At 37.7% G+C, this 19,689-nt stretch overlaps 1 protein-coding gene across 29 annotated transcripts in view; it reads right to left on the minus strand.

The window, feature by feature from the left end:
* The window catches only part of LOC133557521 (formin-binding protein 1), a 204,771-nt gene that overhangs the window by 20,805 nt on the left and 164,277 nt on the right, over positions 1-19,689 (minus strand). For 11 of the 29 annotated variants that reach the window (XM_061908016.1, XM_061908032.1, XM_061908028.1 and 8 more), the window contains 2 exons: positions 10,662-10,676; positions 10,390-10,425 (listed from right to left, as the gene is read on the minus strand). The exons of 8 other annotated variants lie outside the window; for them this stretch is intronic. In XM_061908016.1, coding sequence (XP_061764000.1) covers positions 10,390-10,425; positions 10,662-10,676 — 51 coding nt within the window. The remainder of the gene's footprint in view (positions 1-10,389; positions 10,426-10,661; positions 10,677-19,689) is intronic. 10 more of the 29 variants (XM_061908020.1, XM_061908034.1, XM_061908039.1 and 7 more) reach the window with 2 other exon arrangements.

Genomic DNA, 19,689 nt, shown 5'->3' on the forward strand with positions numbered 1-19,689 from the left:
CTGGCTGTTATCTACCGCCCCCCAGGGCCCTGTTCGGACTTTATCAATGAATTCTCAGAGTTCGTTGCTGATCTAGTGACACACGCCGATAATATAATCATAATGGGGGACTTTAATATCCATATGAATACCCCATCGGACCCACCGTACGTAGCGCTCCGGACTATAATTGATAGCTGTGGTCTCACACAAATAATAAATGAACCCACGCATCGCAACGGTAATACGATAGACCTAGTGCTTGTCAGGGGTATCACCGCTTCCAAAGTTACGATACTCCCGTATACTAAAGTATTGTCCGATCATTACCTTATAAAATTCAAGGTTCAGACGCATGTTCGTCAAACTAATAATAATAATAACTGCTATAGCAGCCGCAACATTAATACGGCCACAACGACAACTCTTGCTGACCTACTGCCCTCGGTAATGGCACCATTCCCAAAGTATGTGGGCTCTATTGATAACCTCACTAACAACTTTAACGACGCCCTGCGCGAAACCATTGATAACATAGCACCGCTAAAGTTAAAAAAGGCTCCAAAAAAGCGCACCCCGTGGTTTACAGAAGAAACTAGAGCTCAGAAATTATTATGCAGAAAGCTGGAACGCAAATGGCGCACGACTAAACTTGAGGTGCACCATCAAGCATTTAGTGATGGTTTAATAACTTATAAACGCATGCTTACCTTAGCTAAAGCTAATTATTACTCAAATCTCATCCACCGTAATAAAAACGATCCTAAATTTTTGTTTAGTACGGTAGCATCGCTAACCCAACAAGGGACTCCTTCCAGTAGCTCCACCCACTCAGCTGATGACTTTATGCAATTCTTTAGTAAGAAAATTGAAGTCATTAGAAAGGAGATTAAAGACAATGCGTCCCAGCTACAACGGGGTTCTATTAACACTGACACGATTGTATATACGGCGGATACTGCCCTCCAAAATAGTTTCTCTCGTTTTGAGGAAATAACATTAGAGGAATTGTTACAACGTGTAAATGGAATAAAACAAACAACATGTTTACTTGACCCTCTTCCTGGGAAACTGATCAAGGAGCTCTTTGTATTATTAGGTCCATCAGTGCTAAATATTATAAACTTATCACTTTCCTCGGGCACTGTTCCCCTAGCATTCAAAAAAGCGGTTATTCATCCTCTTCTTAAAAGACCTAACCTCGATCCTGACCTCATGGTAAACTACCGACCGGTGTCTCACCTTCCCTTTATTTCAAAAATCCTCGAAAAAATTGTTGCGGAGCAGTTAAATGAACACTTAGCGTCTAACAATCTATGTGAAACCTTTCAATCCGGTTTCAGGGCAAATCACTCGACGGAGACAGCCCTCGCAAAAATGACTAATGATCTATTGCTAACGATGGATTCTGATGCGTCATCTATGTTGCTGCTCCTCGATCTTAGCGCTGCTTTCGATACCGTCGATCATAATATTTTATTAGAACGTATCAAAACACGAATTGGTATGTCAGACTTAGCCCTGTCTTGGTTTAACTCTTATCTTACTGATAGGATGCAGTGTGTCTCCCATAACAATGTGACCTCGGACTACGTTAAGGTAACGTGTGGAGTTCCCCAGGGTTCGGTCCTTGGCCCTGCACTCTTCAGCATCTACATGCTGCCGCTAGGTGACATCATACGCAAATACGGTGTTAGCTTTCACTGTTATGCTGATGACACCCAACTCTACATGCCCCTAAAGCTGACCAACACGCCGGATTGTAGTCAGCTGGAGGCGTGTCTTAATGAAATTAAACAATGGATGTCCGCTAACTTTTTGCAACTCAACGCCAAAAAAACGGAAATGCTGATTATCGGTCCTGCTAGACACCGAACTCTATTTAATAATACAACTCTAACATTTGACAACCAAACAATTAAACAAGGCGACACGGTAAAGAATCTGGGTATTATCTTCGACCCAACTCTCTCCTTTGAGGCACAGATTAAAAGCGTTACTAAAACGGCCTTCTTTCATCTCCGTAATATCGCTAAAATTCGCTCCATTCTGTCCACTAAAGACGCTGAGATCATTATCCATGCGTTTGTTACGTCTCGCCTCGACTACTGTAACGTATTATTTTCGGGTCTCCCCATGTCTAGCATTAAAAGATTACAGTTGGTACAAAATGCGGCTGCTAGACTTTTGACAAGAACAAGAAAGTTTGATCACATTACGCCTGTACTGGCTCACCTGCACTGGCCTCCTGTGCACTTAAGATGTGACTTTAAGGTTTTACTACTTACGTATAAAGTACTACACGGTCTAGCTCCATCCTATCTTGCCGATTGTATTGTACCATATGTCCCGGCAAGAAATCTGCGTTCAAAGGACTCCGGCTTGTTAGTGATTCCCAAAGCCCAAAAAAAGTCTGCGGGCTATAGAGCGTTTTCCGTTCGGGCTCCAGTACTCTGGAATGCCCTCCCGGTAACAGTTCGAGATGCCACCTCAGTAGAAGCATTTAAGTCTCACCTTAAAACTCATTTGTATACTGTAGCCTTTAAATAGACTCCCTTTTTAGACCAGTTGATCTGCTGTTTCTTTTCTTTTTCTTCTATGTCCCACTCTCCCCTGTGGAGGGGGTCCGGTCCGATCCGGTGGCCATGTACTGCTTGCCTGTGTATCGGCTGGGGACATCTCTGCGCTGCTGATCCGCCTCCGCTTGGGATGGTTTCCTGCTGGCTCCGCTGTGAACGGGACTCTCGCTGCTGTGTTGGATCCGCTTTGGACTGGACTCTCGCGACTCTGTTGGATCCATTGTGGATTGAACTTTCACAGTATCATGTTAGACCCGCTCGACATCCATTGCTTTCCTCCTCTCTAAGGTTCTCATAGTCATTATTGTCACAGACGTCCCACTGGATCATTATTGTCACCGATGTCCCACTGGGTGTGAGTTTTCCTTGCCCTTATGTGGGCCTACCGAGGATGTCGTGGTGGTTTGTGCAGCCCTTTGAGACACTAGTGATTTAGGGCTATATAAGTAAACATTGATTGATTGATTGATTGATATATACACACACATATATATACACACACACATATATGTACATACATATATATGGATATATATATATACATACAAACATATATATATACAATTCTGGCAAATTCTTGCATCCAGCACACTTTACAACAGTGGTAATAAAAGATGCAACCTATGCTTAAAAGAGAAACTGTTTATTATATATCATCCAGACCTGTCATCCCTCAACAAGCGCAGTGAAATCATTTCAACATGCCGCCAGAGACGGAAACACCTCCTAGGTAACACATGAGCCATTCACCACGCCCCTACGACTGCCTGTACCCACCCACTCTGTGCCCTATATATAAACCATTGTATGTTAATGCTTCCATTAAAATCTCCTGATGATTGAGGGAACCCCTCATGAAACAGTTCTGTAGAGATTAAGTAGTCTTGTGATTTTTCCAAAACCTACATATACATACACATATATACATAGATGTATACATACATATATACATACATGTATACATACATATATGTATGTGTGGGAAAAATTTACAAGACTACTTCATCTCTACAGAACTGTTTCATGAGGGGTTCCCTCAATCATCAGGAGATTGAGGGAACCCCTCATGAAACAGTTCTGTAGAGATGAAGTAGTCTTGTGATTTTTCCCACACATACATATTGCGCTTTACCACGGTATCGAGCACTATTCTCTGGATAATCCAATTAAGACACACACACATATATATATATATATATATATATATATATATTATACACACACATACTGTTATACATACATATAGGTAGTCTGTTTTTAGCATTTTTCTTAACAAAATTACAATTGAAATGGCATCCGCATCCTTTGACTTTTTAGTATGCGGCCCCTATATTAACATACATTCTTGGCCAAAAGTTTGGACACACCTTCTCATGCAATGGGTTTTCCTTATTTTCACGACTATTTACAATGTTGATTGTCACTGAAGGCATCAAAACTATAAATGAACACATGTGGAGTTATGTACTTTACAAAAAAAGCTGAAATAACTGAAAACATGTTTTGTATTCTAGTTTCTTCAAAATAGCCACCCTTTGCTCGGATTACTGCTTTGCACACTCTTGGCATTCTCTCCATGGGCTGAAAGCACATTTCAGGTGACTACCTATTAAAGCTCATGGAGAGAATGCCAAGAGTGTGCAAAGGGTGGCTATTTTGAAGAAACTAGAATATAAAACATGTTTTCAGTTATTTCACCTTTTTTTTTGTTTAGTACACAACTCCAGATGTGTTCATTCATAGTTGTGATGCCTTCAGTGACAATCTACAATGTAAATAGTCATGAAAATAAGGAAAACGCATTGAATGAGAGGGTGTGTCCAAACTTTTGGCCAAGACTGTATGTTAATATCGGGCCGCATACTAAAAAGTCAAAGTATGCAGAGGCTATATTAATTTCTATTTTGTTAGGGAAATGGTAAAAAAAAAATAAGACTACCTGTATATATTTAAAGACAAAACTTAGTCTCAGCTTTGTGTTATGGGTGACAAAGTGTACTATTATCAATTATGATAAAATTTCCTGTAAAAATGTCGAGGCCGATCACTTATAACACAAAGCTGACCCTAACTTTTTGTCTTTAAATATGTATGTCTGTTTTTATTTTTATTTTATTAAAAAAAAATTCAACAGTTTCAAAGTGGCCCCCATACACTTTGACTTTTCAGTATGTATGGAAACCCCTGAGTTATTAATATCAAACTATCATGTTTTGTCATTATATCACAAATATTTGCTGTTTTTTTACATTATTGTATTTTAATCCAACAATGCAATTGCATGCAGTAAATGTAAAGTTGGTTAAAATCGAAAGAACAAATTTGTTCAGTAAAAAAAGATGAAGTGCCACATCAAATGCTGTGGCGGGCCTAGATCTGGCCCCAGGGCCTTGAGTTTGACACAGGTGTTCTAAACAATACAGTTCACCTGAAGGAGATACTACTATCGGTCTGGTTCTTTGTTTCAATGCGAATGAGCTGCGTGGACTGGGTAGGCGGAGGATCTCATTGAGTTTACAGACTGGACTGGAGGTCAACAACACCCGGTCACCATGGCAACCTTACCCTTTCTCCAAAGCGTATAGGCATGCAACACTTACCAGGGCATGCAACACAACAAAATCCCGGTCAGTCGACATGCACAACATGCTAATGTGGTCGTGTGTTAGTGTTTTTTTGTTGTTGATTTTAAAAAAATAACAAATCTACAAGATCACAGTGAATCAAAGACTACAACTACTGCTGGGATGGCGTTGGTAGTAGGATGGTTCTGTGTCTATCCAACAAGGACTTCATATCTACAAATGGGATGTCTGTTAGCTTAGCATACAGGCTAAGCAGGAATACAACTTCTCGAACTTGATTGCTTCATCAGTCCTGTGGATAGTCCGGAATGACCGATCGATTAATGGGGATTGATCGTACCGAGATGTGTTATCAAAAGCAGTGGTACCTCGGTTTTCCTGTGCTCCGATCTTCCCACGATTTGGGTTTCAACAAAAACTTTGCACGGTTTTTGTTTTTAGATACCGTCTCGAATACTATACTATACTAGTTTGTCCGTGTATCCAGTGACAGAACAAAGAATCCCACTCGGTCTGTACTTTTTTTTTGTTGGTTCATTGAGTACGATCGCAAAATAATCCACCTTGGGGCCGAAAAAAAAGTTGCGAAAGAAAGTTGAGAAGCGCTACTGAATTTACGAAAGAACTCGTAGCAAAGTACAAGGGGTATTCTTCAGTTGTATGTATTTCACTTGGTTTTCTGCAACATTTTGCGTTTGACTGTAATCAATTTAAACACTTAATTATTGTCCGTAGTTAACTCATAATTAATCGTCCTTAATCGCAGATTTAAAGCTTTTATCGTCAAGAAGTGTGCCTTAGTAGTTGTACTACTATAAATATGGGACTGGACAGTGTTTTTTTTTAACAGTGTGTATCTGTAAATTGTGTTTATGTCCATTTTGTGTTGAGCTATTTCTCACACATGTTTAAAAACACACTTAGTATACCGTATTTCCTTGAATTGCCGCCGGGGCGCTAATTAATTTAAAACCTCTTCTCACTCCTGCGCTTACCAAAGGCATGCGGTAAAAGTAAGCATGTGCTAATTATTTTAAAACCACTTCTCACTCCGGCACTTACCAAAGATATGCAGTAAAAATTTGAGTGTGATGTAAGCTTGGACCTTAAATCCTACTGAATAGCTCTTAACCTTTTTCCCTTTATGCGGTTTTAAATTACCGGTATTGAAATCAGCCTCCTCTGTTTTGAAAATGATGACAGGGGAAGTGTCACTCGTGACGTCTCGAGTTTGACCAGGCGGTAATACTAAGCATGCGCTAATTATTTTGCGAAACGAGTTGGACCCGGCAGGCGCATACTATATGCCCTGCGGCAATTCAAGGAAATACGGTAAATGGCAGTTAAAAAGGTCCCCCCCTGCCCCCCCCCAAAAAAGTGCCTTATTGGGGATGTAACAGTGTGAAAATTTCATATCATGGTTATCAATATTATCATTAAACACACTTATAACCAAGTTTTTTAAAACATAAATATATTGCCACATAACAGAAAAAAAATACGTTATACAATAATATTGTTCTGGTTACTTAAAAGCCATGTTATTCTTATTTAAGTGTTTAAATATGTTAATGCGAGTTAAAATTTTAGTTTTTTTTTTGGGTGTGTCACTTCCGGTTTATGTGACGTCACGCAAATGAACTTCCTGTTGTCATATTGCTTTGAGTATCGATGGCTCTGCTTGTAGGTTTTAAGTAGACAATTGAATATCTTAGTTGCTCCGACGGGAATTTTAAATTGGGGAATTGGAGAAAGATGTTAATGTCTCTGGTTTTCATGTTAGCATTTAAGTGAGCTAGCGCGAGCTTGCTTCTCCAGTAAATGAGCAATGTGACTTTATCAAAGTGTTGTCAAACACAACTCTACCATAATTTTTATTTAAAACGGTGATACTAACCCAGGGAAGATACATCATTATACTGTTTATCGTTATATACCTTGAGCCTATATAGGAAATTAGTGTTTACTTGTTACTGTCACGTAATTATTTGTTATTGGAAAAAACAACTCAAGTTTTGCTTTATCAGACCCTTTTGGAACAGATTACTATGGAAAAAAACCGAGGTACCATAAATGACTTGATAGTTCCACTACTGCTACTAAAAGTACTAACGTAAAAACTCGATCAGGCAGCAGTCGGGATGATCAAACATGGCGGGATTTGCTTAGCTGTGTGATTGATTTAATTAGTAATAATAATAATAAATAATTTTAGCCTAAAACATATGCCACGATAACCAAATAAACATTTCTCCTATAACTATCTGTTAGTTTCCTGATGGGCTGGACCCCCACTTTATCTATTAATTGAAAAATTATTTAACAATTCATTAACATTTATTGAGCTATATGTATGTGTGTGTATATGTATACATATGCATGTGTGTATATATGTATGTATAAATGTAAATATGTATTTGTATTTTAACATGTATATATATAAATGTATGTATATTTATGTATATGCATATATTTATGTGTGTATATATATGTACATGTGTATATGTACATATATGTGTATATATGAATGTGTGTGTGTATATATATATATATATATACATATGCATATATTTATGTGTATATGTCTGTATATACATGTGCATATATTTATGTGTATGTATATTTATATACTGTATATGTGTGTATGTATACACAAGTGTACATATGTATGTGTATATTTATATATGTGTATATGTATATATGTGCATGTATATTTATATATTGTATGTGTGTGTATACATACAAGTGGACATATGTGTGTGTAAATGTATACATGAGTATATGTATATATGTGCATGTATATTTATATGTATATGCATATATTTATGTATACAGTACATATGTATATGTCTGCGTATACATTTGCGTATATGTATGTATGTATATATGTATACTTATATACTGCATGCGTGTGTGTATATATACAAGTGTACAAATGTGTGTATATGTTTGTATGAGTATATGTATATATGTATATGTATATTTATATACTGTATGTGTGTATATACAAGTGTACATATGTGTTTATATGTATATATGTGTATGTATATTTATATGTATATGTCTGTCTACATCCGCATATATGTGTATGTATGTATATATATGTGTGTGTGTGTGTGTGTATGTATATTCATATACTGTATATGTGTATATATACAAGTGTACATATGTGTGTGTATATGTATATTTATATGTCTGTGTCTACATGCGCAGATATGTATGTATGTATGCATATATATATATATATATATATATATATATATATATATATATATATATATATTTATATATATATATACATATATATATATATATACATATATATAAAAAAATATATATATGTGTGTATGTATATTTACATACTGTATGTGTGTGTATATATACAAGTGTACATATGTGTGTGTTTATGTATATATATGTATGTATATTTATATACTGTATGTGTGTGCGTATATATAAGTGTGCATATGTGCGTATATGTTTACATGTGTATGTATATTTACATGTATATATATATATATATATATATATATATATATATATATATATATATATATATATATGTCTGTGTATACATGCGCATATATGTATATGTATGTATGTATATATATTTATATACTGTATGTGTGTGTATATATATATATATATACAAGTGTACATGTGTGTGTTTATGTATATTTATATACTGTATGTGTGTGCATATACATATAAGTGTTCATATGTGTGTATAAGTATATATGAGTATATGTATGTATATTTATATACTGTATGTGTATATATACAAGTGTACATGGGTGTATATATGTGTGTGTATATGTATATATGTGTATGTATATTTATATGTATGTGTCTGTGTCTACATGCGTGTATATGTATGTATGTATATATGTGTATGTATATGTATATACTGTATGTGTGTGTATATATATATACACAAGTGTACATGTGTGTGTTTATGTATATATATGTGTGTATGTATATTTATATACTGTATGTGTGTGCATATATATAAGTGTTCATATGTGTGTATATGTATATTTATATGTATATATATATATACGTCTGTGTATACATGCGCATATATGTATATGTGTGTATGTATATATGAATGTGTATGTATATTTATATACTGTATGTGTGTGCATATATATAAGTGTTCATATGTGTGTATATGTATATTTATATGTATATATATATATATATATACGTCTGTGTATACATGCGCATATATGTATATGTGTGTATGTATATATGAATGTGTATGTATATTTATATACTGTATGTGTGTGTATATATATACAAGTGTACAAATGTGTGTATATGTATATATGAGTATATGTATGTACTATGTGTATTTATATTTATATACTGAATGTGTGTATATATATACACAAGTGTACGTGTGTGTTTATGTATATATATGTGTGTATGTATATTTATATACTGTATGTGTGTGCATATATATAAGTGTTCATATGTGTGTATATGTATATTTATATGTATATATATATATACGTCTGTGTATACATGCGCATATATGTATATGTGTGTATGTATATATGAATGTGTATGTATATTTATATACTGTATGTGTGTGTATATATATACAAGTGTACAAATGTGTGTATATGTATATATGAGTATATGTATGTACTATGTGTATTTATATTTATATACTGTATGTGTGTATATATATACACAAGTGTACATGAGTGTGTTTATGTATATATATGTATATATGTGTATGTATATTTATATACTGTATGTGTGTGCATATATATAAGTGTTCATATGTGTGTATATGTATATATGAGTATATGTATGTACTATGTGTATTTATATACTGTATATGTGTGTATATATGTGTTTGTATGTATATATATATATATATATATATATATATATATACATGTATATATGTATGCATATGTGCATATATATGTACAGTTTATACAAAAAACGTGTGTGTGTATATATATATATATATATATATATATATATATATATATATAATATATATGAAATACAATTGTTCTTTAATTATTGATTGATGGTACAAACAGCATTAGTAGAACAACATTCCATAACAACAACAACAACAACAACAACAAATGTGCATGCAGTGAGCATCTATAAACGCCACATCCGATTAGTTGTGAGGACACGCCGCCATGTCCTTGAAGATGGCGGACTGGCAGGCGTGCTAACAGACGGACTAGCAGCTAAAACACAATAAATGTGATCACCTCAATGAGATTCCGGACGTGGGAATTGAGTGTGATCTGCACCACAGAGACCACACACAAAGTTGGGGAGGGGAGAGAACACAGCCATAACATAAAAAATAAAAACACATGAAAAATAACATATGTTATGTCACAGCAGAATGAGTTCCAAAATGAAGCAACAGGAAGACTTGAAATAAGGTTACAGACACATTGTGTTACTGGGAGGGCGGGGGCATGCGTGCAGTGGTCATGCCGCTACGGCGGTGTGGTTATCATACGGTCATGCTTACCAGCTTGAGAGAAAGCTTCATGGTGGGGGGGAGGAGGGGGGGGGGGGGGGGGTATGGCGAGGGAAGGAGCAGGAGAGAGAGAGAGAAACACAAACACGGTCAACATCCAGGGATTAATCGGGGACATGTTCCCTTCAAAAACAACTATTAACACGTCTTCGGCGCGCTCGCTCTTGTCTGCTACTTGAAGATGACTTGGTAGCAGGATGAGGAGGGAAATGGAGGCAGGTGAGGAGCACACAGAGAAGATAGGGGACAACACTTCCTGTGTCACCTCCGCTGTGACACAGACTGGACAGCAGAGGGCGCTACGAGCAGGCTAGGCAGATGACGGAAGAGACACTTCTCTACTCGCTTAAGGAGAATCATGAGCGGAGGACATAGTTTGGAGGTCATTTGTGACGTGGTCCTGAGAGGAGAGGAGATGTTGTGCGTACAAAGAAGAGCGGCAGCAGATCAACTTTGGCATCCAAGTCCACTAAAAAAAGAGCAACCTTAACCACCACTTACACCAGGGGTCGGGAACCTTTTTGGCAGAGAGAGCCAAGAAGCCAAATATTTTTTAAATGTATTTACGTAAGAGCCAAAAATATATTTTTTTAACACTGAACACAACTAAACTTGTGCTTTTTTTTAAGTAAGACCAACATTTGTAGGGTATAATAGATATCTTATTCTTTGTAATAACATTGTTATTCTGAAGCCAAATGAGGAGCGGGAGTGGACTGCGGGCCTGCAGCGAAGCGGCGTGTTGCCAGGATCGGCCTCGAAATCAGCGACAGGTGCGTAGATGGCCCACCTGGGCCTGGTTATCGAATCACCTGTTGCTCTGTTATAAGCAGCAGCCAGGAGGAGAGACGGGGTTGGAGCTGGAGCTGGAGCCAGAGCGCGAGCAAGAACGAAAGAGAAAAAGACAATTGCTGGAAAGCAACAGAGAGACTTATTGAAAAATAAAACAATATTGTAACCCTGAAACAGGCTCTGATGTCAGTGCTTGGTGGTCTGAAGAACCCCCAGGAGGGCAAGCCCTACAATTGGGGTCACCAAACTTTTTGAAACCAAGAGCTACTTCTTGGATACTGATTAATGCAAAGGGCTACCAGTTTGATACACACTTAAATAAATTGCCAGAAATAGCCAATTTGCTCAATTTACCTTTAACTCTATTAATAATAATTAATGATATTTATCTTTGTGGAAATTTTGATCATCTTAATGATTTCTCACATTAACTACATATAGAAACAGATAAATATCAACAAAAAAAATGTGTATTTCCGTCGTACATTTTTTTTTCCTTCTACGGAAGTTTTTTTGTGGAGAATAAATGATGAAAAAAACACTTAATTGAACGGTTTAAAAGAGGAGAAAACACGAAAAAAATGAAGTCATTAAATGACTCCCGCCTCCTGGTGGTAGAAGGCACTAGTGATCCTTCTTGCGACTAATCGGCTGCAGAAGAAGTGACAACAAGCAGCAAGAGTGAGCAGCGATCTTTTATTTTTTCCTCTCACTTGCACTTTTAACATGGAGGATTACATATCTAAAATAAAACAGTTTTCTAATAAAGGAAGACCTCCATCCAGACAGAGAGACTTTTAAAACTGAAGAAAGATAAGGAAGACTTCCATAAACAAGTTATCGATGCTTTTGATCAGAAGGAGCTGCGCATGGATTTCATTTATAAGTAAAGGTAAGACCATAATAACGTTTTTTTTTTAATTAAATGTACTTTTCATGATGGTAACTTTACATCACACTAAGCGCAGGCCTAAATTTACCGCATGCCTTTGGTAAGCGCCGGAGTGAGAAGAGGTTTTAAAATAATTAGCGCATGCTTTGATTTTTCAGTGAGCGGCCCTCAGTGGAAAAAGTTTGGACCACCCCTGCTTTAAAGGCCTACTGAAAGCCACTACTACCCACCACGCAGTCTGATAGTTTATATATCAATGATGAAATATTAACATTGCAACACATGCCAATACGGCCTTTTTAGTTTACTAAATTGCAATTCTAAATTTCCCGGGAGTTTTGTCTTGAAAACGTTGTGTAATGATGACGTGTACGCAAGAGTTAAGGAAATATGAGCGCTGCACACACACACAGCTAAAAGTCGTCTGCTTTAACGGCATAATTACACAGTATTTTGGACATCTGTATTGCTGAATCTTTTGCAATTTGTTCAATTAATATTGGAGAAGTCACAGTAGAAAGATGGAGTTGGGAAGCTTTAGCCTTTAGCCACACAAACACACGGTGATTCCTTGATTAAAATTCCTGGAGGTGAATCTTTACTATGGATCAGAAACATAACGGAATGTCAACAAGCAGTTTTCGGTGAGAAAATTGTGGTAAAAAGTCGCTTCTTACCGGAGAAAAGCTGAGCTTGTGCCGTCCATAAAGCTGCCGTCGACTCCCCTGAGACATTGGCGTCAAGACACCCGTGAGCAAACACCTCCGACTATCAGGTACTATTAAACTCACTAAAAAACTAGCAACACAATAGAAAGACATGGGATTTCCCAGAATTATCTTAGTAAATGTGTCTAAAAACATCGGAATCCGTCCCAATGCAATTGCGTTTTTGTTTTTTTTTACTTATTTTTTTTCTTCTATTCCGTCGCTATCAATATCCTCGAACACGAATCTTTCATCCTCGCTCAAATTAATGGGGATATTGTCGTTTTCTCAGTCCGAATAGCACTTTTTGTTGGAGGCTCCCATTAAAAACAATGTGAAGAGCCCTCACACTTGTGATGTCATCGTCTGCGAACTTTATCGTGGATGTTCTCTACTAAATCCTTTCAGCAAAAAAAATGGCAATATTGCGAAATGATCAAGTATGACACATAGAATGGACCTGCTATCCCCGTTTAAATAAGAAAATCTCATTCCAGTAGGCCTTTAAAGTGTGAAGAATGCACTACCGACCTGATAAAACCTGATAAGTCCAGAAGAAGAGTCATACCAAAGACTATAAAAATGGGACCTATTACTTCCCACCATCAAGGCTTGGAATTGGGAGTTAAATCACCAATTTTGATTCCTGGGCGTGGCCACCGCTGCTGCTCACTGCTCCCCTCACCCCCGACCTGATAAAACCTGATAAGTCCAGAAGAAGAGTCATACCGAAGACTATAAAAATGGGACCTATTACTTCCCACCATCAAGGTTTGGAACTGGGGGTTAAATCACCAATTTTGATTCCCGGGCGTGGCCACCGCTGCTGCTCACTGCTCCCCTCACCCCCGACCTGATAAAACCTGATAAGTCCAGAAGAAGAGTCATACTGAAGACTATAAAAATGGGACCTATTACTTCCCACCATCAAGGTTTGGAACTGGGGGTTAAATCACCAATTTTGATTCCCGGGCGTGGCCACTGCTGCTGCTCACTGCTCCCCTCACCCCCGACCTGATAAAACCTGATAAGTCCAGAAGAAGTGTCATACCAAAGACTATAAAAACGGGACCTATTACTTCCCAGCATCAAGGCTTGGAATTGGGAGTTAAATCACCAATTTTGATTCCCCGGCGTGGCCACCGCTGCTGCTCACTGCTCTCCTCACCCCCGACCTGATAAAACTTGATAACTCCAGAAGAAGAGTCATACCAAAGACTATAAAAATGGGACCTATTACTTCCCAGCATCAAGGCTTGGAACTGGGGGTTAAATCACCAATTTTGATTCCCGGGCGTGGCCACCGCTGCTGCTCACTGCTCCCCTCACCTCCCAGGGGGTGTTTAAGGGAATGGGTCGAATGCAGAAGACAAATTTCACCACACCTAGTGTGTGTGTGACAATCAACTTGAACTATAAGCAATGGACCATAAGGAGTCCTAAAGACAGACATAGATAGACATGTATATTATGGGGTGTCTGCCAAACACACATGAAGCGCTGGAAGGCGGACTTCTGAGCACCCAGACCCACGCATCAAACAAAAAAGATGGGAATAGACCTCGTTTGGGAGAAATTCAGCCCGGGAGAATAATACCCCAGCCGCGGGACAACGTGGCAAACAACACGGGACGTCAAGCTGGCACATGTGATGAGGATGAAGTCACGGCCTCTGCGATCACATGCGGCGATCCGGGCCGACGCCACAGACAGTAGCCTTCTTTGATGGCGGCGTGCTCCTCGCCGTCCTCGGCTCACTTACGACATATTGCCTGGCTTCGAACGCGTACGTGGGCCGGCCCAGGGTCCTCTTCATGAGTTCTTTGTGACAAGCGAGCGAGCGCGGCGATTGCTGCTGCTGCTGCTGGGCGGTGGTCGGAGAAAACACAGCTGGAGTCAGTGCGGGCATCCTTAACACTCTAAGACACATTCCAGGGACGCACGGACAAACTGGATGGTGGACTGGACCGATAACGCTCTGACAGGAGGCGTCGAGGTGGATTTCACTTCAAACCGGTGCTTTTCAAATACAAACCCCGTTTCCATATGAGTTGGGAAATTGTGTTAGACAGAATACAATGATTCGCAAATCCTTTTCAACCCATATTCAGTTGAATGCACTACAAAGACAACGTATTTGATGTTCAAACTGATAAATAATCATTAACTTTACAATTTGATGCCAGCAACACGTGACAAAGAAGTTGGGAAAGGTGGCAATAAATACTGATAAAGTTGAGGAATGCTCATCAAACACTTATGTGGAACATCCCACAGGTGTGCAGGCTAATTGGGAACAGGTGGGTGCCATGATTGGGTATAAAAACAGCTTACCAAAAAATGCTCAGTCTTTAACAAGAAAGGATGGGGCGAGGTACACCCCTTTGTCCACAACTGCGTGAGCAAATAGTCAAACAGTTTAAGCACAACGTTTCTCAAAGTGCAATTGCAAGAAATTTAGGGATTTCAACATCTACGGTCCATAATATCATCAAAAGGTTCAGAGAATCTGGAGAAATCACTCCACGTAAGCGGCATGGCCGGAAACCAACATTGAATGACCGTGACCTTCAATCCCTCAAACGGAACTGTATCAAAAACCGACATCAATCTCTAAAGGATATCACCACATGGGCTCAGGAACACTTCAGAAAACCACTGTCACTAAATACAGTTGGTCGCTACATCTGTAAGTGCAAGTTAAAGCTTTACTATGCAAAGCGAAAGCCATTTATCAACGACATCTGGGCCCGAGATCATCTAAGATGGACTGATGCAAAGTGGAAAAGTTGTCTGTGTTCTCACGAGTCCATATTTCAAATTGTTTTTGGAAATATTCGACATCGTGTCATCCGGATCTAAGGGGAAGCAAACCATCCAGACTGTTATCGACGCATAGTTTGAAAAGCCAGCATCTGTAATGGTATGGGGGTGCATTAGTGCCCAAGGCATGGGTAACTTACACATCTGTGAAGGCACCATTAATGCTGAAAGGTACATACAGGTTTTGGAACAACATATGCTGCCATCTAAGCGCCGTCTTTTTCATGGACGCCCCTGCTTATTTCAGCAAGACAATGCCAAGCCACATTCAGCACGTGTTACAACAGCGTGGCTTTGTAAAAAAAGAGTGTGGGTACTTTCCTGGCCCGCCTGCAGTCCAGACCTGTCTCCCATGGAAAATGTGTGGCGCATTATGAAGCGTAAAATACGACAGTGGAGACCACGGACTGTTGAACGACTGAAGCTCTACATAAAACAAGAATGGGAAAGAATTCCACTTTCAAAGCTTCAACAATTACTTTTCTCAGTTCCCAAACGTTTATTGAGTGTTGTTAAAAGAGAAAGTGATGTAACACAGTGGTGAACATGCCCTTTCCCAACTACTTTGGCACGAGTTGCAGCCAGGAAATTCTAAGTTAATTATTACTTGCAAAAAAAAAAAAAAGTTTATGAGTTTGAACATCAAATATCTTGTCTTTGTAGCATATTCAACTGAATATGGGTTGAAAATGATTTGCAAATCATTATATTCTGTTTATATTTACATCTAACACAATTTCCCAACTCATATGGAAACAGGGTTTGTAGTTGTTTGAATGGAGATGATACCGATTCCTGCTACCGGGGAATCAAAAAGGGTACTCAACAAAGGTAATTTTGGCAACTTCTGTTTGTATTATTAAATATTAATTGTTATTAATAAAACATATTTTTGATAACAACATTTAAAAATGTGCCGATTATGATACTGTTTGTTTTATTACCACATTTCTGAGTCTCATAGACAAATATGACACTAAGTTGCAAGTCCAAGAAATTAGAGCAGTGGTTCTTCAAATGGGGGTACGCGTACCCCTGGGGGTACTTGAAGGTATGCCAAGGGGTACGTGAGATTCTTTTTTTAATATCTTAAAAATAGCAACAATTCAAAAATCCTTTACACCGTATTTTTTGGAGTATAAGTCGCACCTGCCGAAAATGCATAATAAAGAAGGGAAAAAACATACCATATTTTTCGGACTATAAGTTGCAGTTTTTTTCATAGTTTGGCAGGGGGTGCGACTTATACTCAGGAGCGACTTATGTGTGAAATTATTAACACATTACCGTAAAAGAGGGGTCACCAACCTTTTTGAAACCAAGAGCTACTTCTTGGGTACTGATTAATGTGAAGGACGACCAGTTTGATACACACTTAAAATAAATTGCCAGAAATAGCCAATTTTCTCAATTTGCCTTTAATAAATAAATCTATATATTTAAATAAAATGGGTATTTCTGTCTGTCATTCTGTCGTACATTTTTTTTCCTTTTACGGAAGTTTTTTGGTAGAGAATAAATGATGAAAAAAACACTAAATGAACGATTTAAAAGAGGAGAAAACAAAAAAAATTCAAATAAAATTTTGAAACATAGTTTATCTTCAATTTCGACTCTTTAAAATTCAAAATTAAAACAAAAAAAAATGAAGAGGAAAAAATAGCTCATTTGAATCTTTTTGAAAAAATTAAAAAAAGAATTATTGGAACATCATTAGTCATTTTTTCTGATTAAGGTTAATTTGATAATTTTGATGACATGTTTTAAATGGGTTACAATCCAATCTGCACTTTGTTAGAATATATTACAAATTGGACCAGGCTAAATGTCTAACAAAGACAAATCATTATTTCTTCAAGATTTTCCAGAACAGAAAATTTAAAAGAACTTCAAAAAACTTTGAAATAGGATTTTAATTTGATTCTACAGATTTTTGAGATTTGCCAGAATTTTTTTTTTTAATTTTAATCATAAGTTTGAAGAAATATTTCACAAATATTCTTTGTCGAAAAAAACAGAAGCTAAAATGAGGAATTAAATTAAAATGTATTTATTATTCTTTACAAAAAAAAATTATTTACTTGAACATTTATTTAAATTGGCGGGAAAAAAGAGGAAGGAATTTAAAAGGTAAAAAAGGTATATGTGTTTAAAAATCCTAAAATCATTTTCAAGGTTGTACTTTTTCTCTAAAATTGTCTTTCTGAAAGTTATAAGAAGCAAAGTAAAAAAATAAATGAATTTATTTAAACAAGTGAAGACCAAGTCTTCAAAATATTTTCTTGGATTTTCAAATTCTATTTGAGTTTTGTCTCTCTTAGAATTAAAAATGTCGAGCAAAGCGAGACCAGCTTGCTAGCAAATAAATACAATTTAAAAAATTGAGGCAGCTCACTGGTAAGTGCTGCTATATGAGCTATTTTTAGAACAGGCCAGCGGGCGACTCATCTGATCCTTACGGGCGACCTGGTGCCCGCGGCCACCGTGTTGGTGACCCCTGCCGTAAAATGTGAATTGAAGTGAATTATATTTATATAGCGCTTTTTCTCTAGTGACTCAAAGCGCTTTACATAGTGAAACCCAATATCTAAGTTACATTCAAACCAGTGTGGGTGACACTGGGAGCAGGTGGGTAAAGTGTCTTGCCCAAGGACACAACGGCAGTGACTAGGATGGCGGAAGCGGGAATCGAACTCGCAACCCTCAAGTTGCTGGCACGGCCACTCTACCAACCGAGCTAAACCGCCCTGACACCAACGTATATAAACATGTAACATATACAAGTTACTATCAGACACTCAATTGGATGAAATGAGACATGGGGGAAGAGAGCAGCTTTACTTCAATGAGCCCCTAACGATGTACATTTATATTTAGATGATATCCACACTATCGTGATAAATGCATGTTGTTGATTTCCTGCTGTGTCCGGCAAACAAGCCAATGTAGCTGGCGAGCTCGCCGCTAACGCCCCTCCGCAGTGCATCCACATCAATAATTTCTCGCTTCTGTAGTGGGATATCCTTTACGTTTCTACAAAGTAACATTATCACTGAAGTACAAGGAATATCTAAACAGGCTACACATAATAGGAGGATACAAAAAAGCATTAATCACCACTTGAATGTAAACAGAGGTGGGCGAATCGATACGAAAATCGACAGTAACGATACCAAGTATATCACTATATGGTCAACTCGACAGTGATTAATTAGATTTATATTTTTTTCAATCACAAACCAATTTTTTTGTCTTTTTTGTTACTTTTTACAAACTCCGACAATAGTACGTTTTGCTTTTGCTCCGTTATTTCGCACGTTTTGTATGTAATCAAAACAAATATGAAAAAAAATATTCATTTGATATTGTTACGTTGCCATCTTATGTTTTTTTTTAGATGAAAATAGTGTTCAATGATTGAATCATTCAATGATAAAAATATTGAAAAAAGTCCAAGTATCAGCATTGGTATTACCAATACCGCCCCTGTTACTACCTGGTATTGGATAAATACCCAACTTTGTAGTATCGTCCAAATGTATTGAAACATCTACTCAGTGGCTTAGTGGATAGAGCAGGGGTAGGGAACCTATGGCTCTAGAGCCAAATGTGGCTCTTTGGATGACTGCATCTGGCTCTCAGATTGTCAGGTTTGCCCTATGACAGTGTGTTTGTGTTTTAGTTTTTCCTGTGTGTGTGTAGTATTTCCTGTCTTTAGTTCCTGTCAGCGCTCTGTCTTTCTCCCTGAGTGCTGTGTCCCCTCAGCTGCGGCTGATTGGCACCTGGCCACACCTGGTGTCAATCA

Source organism: Nerophis ophidion, linkage group LG08, assembly GCF_033978795.1.
Source record: "Nerophis ophidion isolate RoL-2023_Sa linkage group LG08, RoL_Noph_v1.0, whole genome shotgun sequence".
In the NCBI taxonomy this organism is placed as follows: Eukaryota; Metazoa; Chordata; class Actinopteri; order Syngnathiformes; family Syngnathidae; genus Nerophis; species Nerophis ophidion.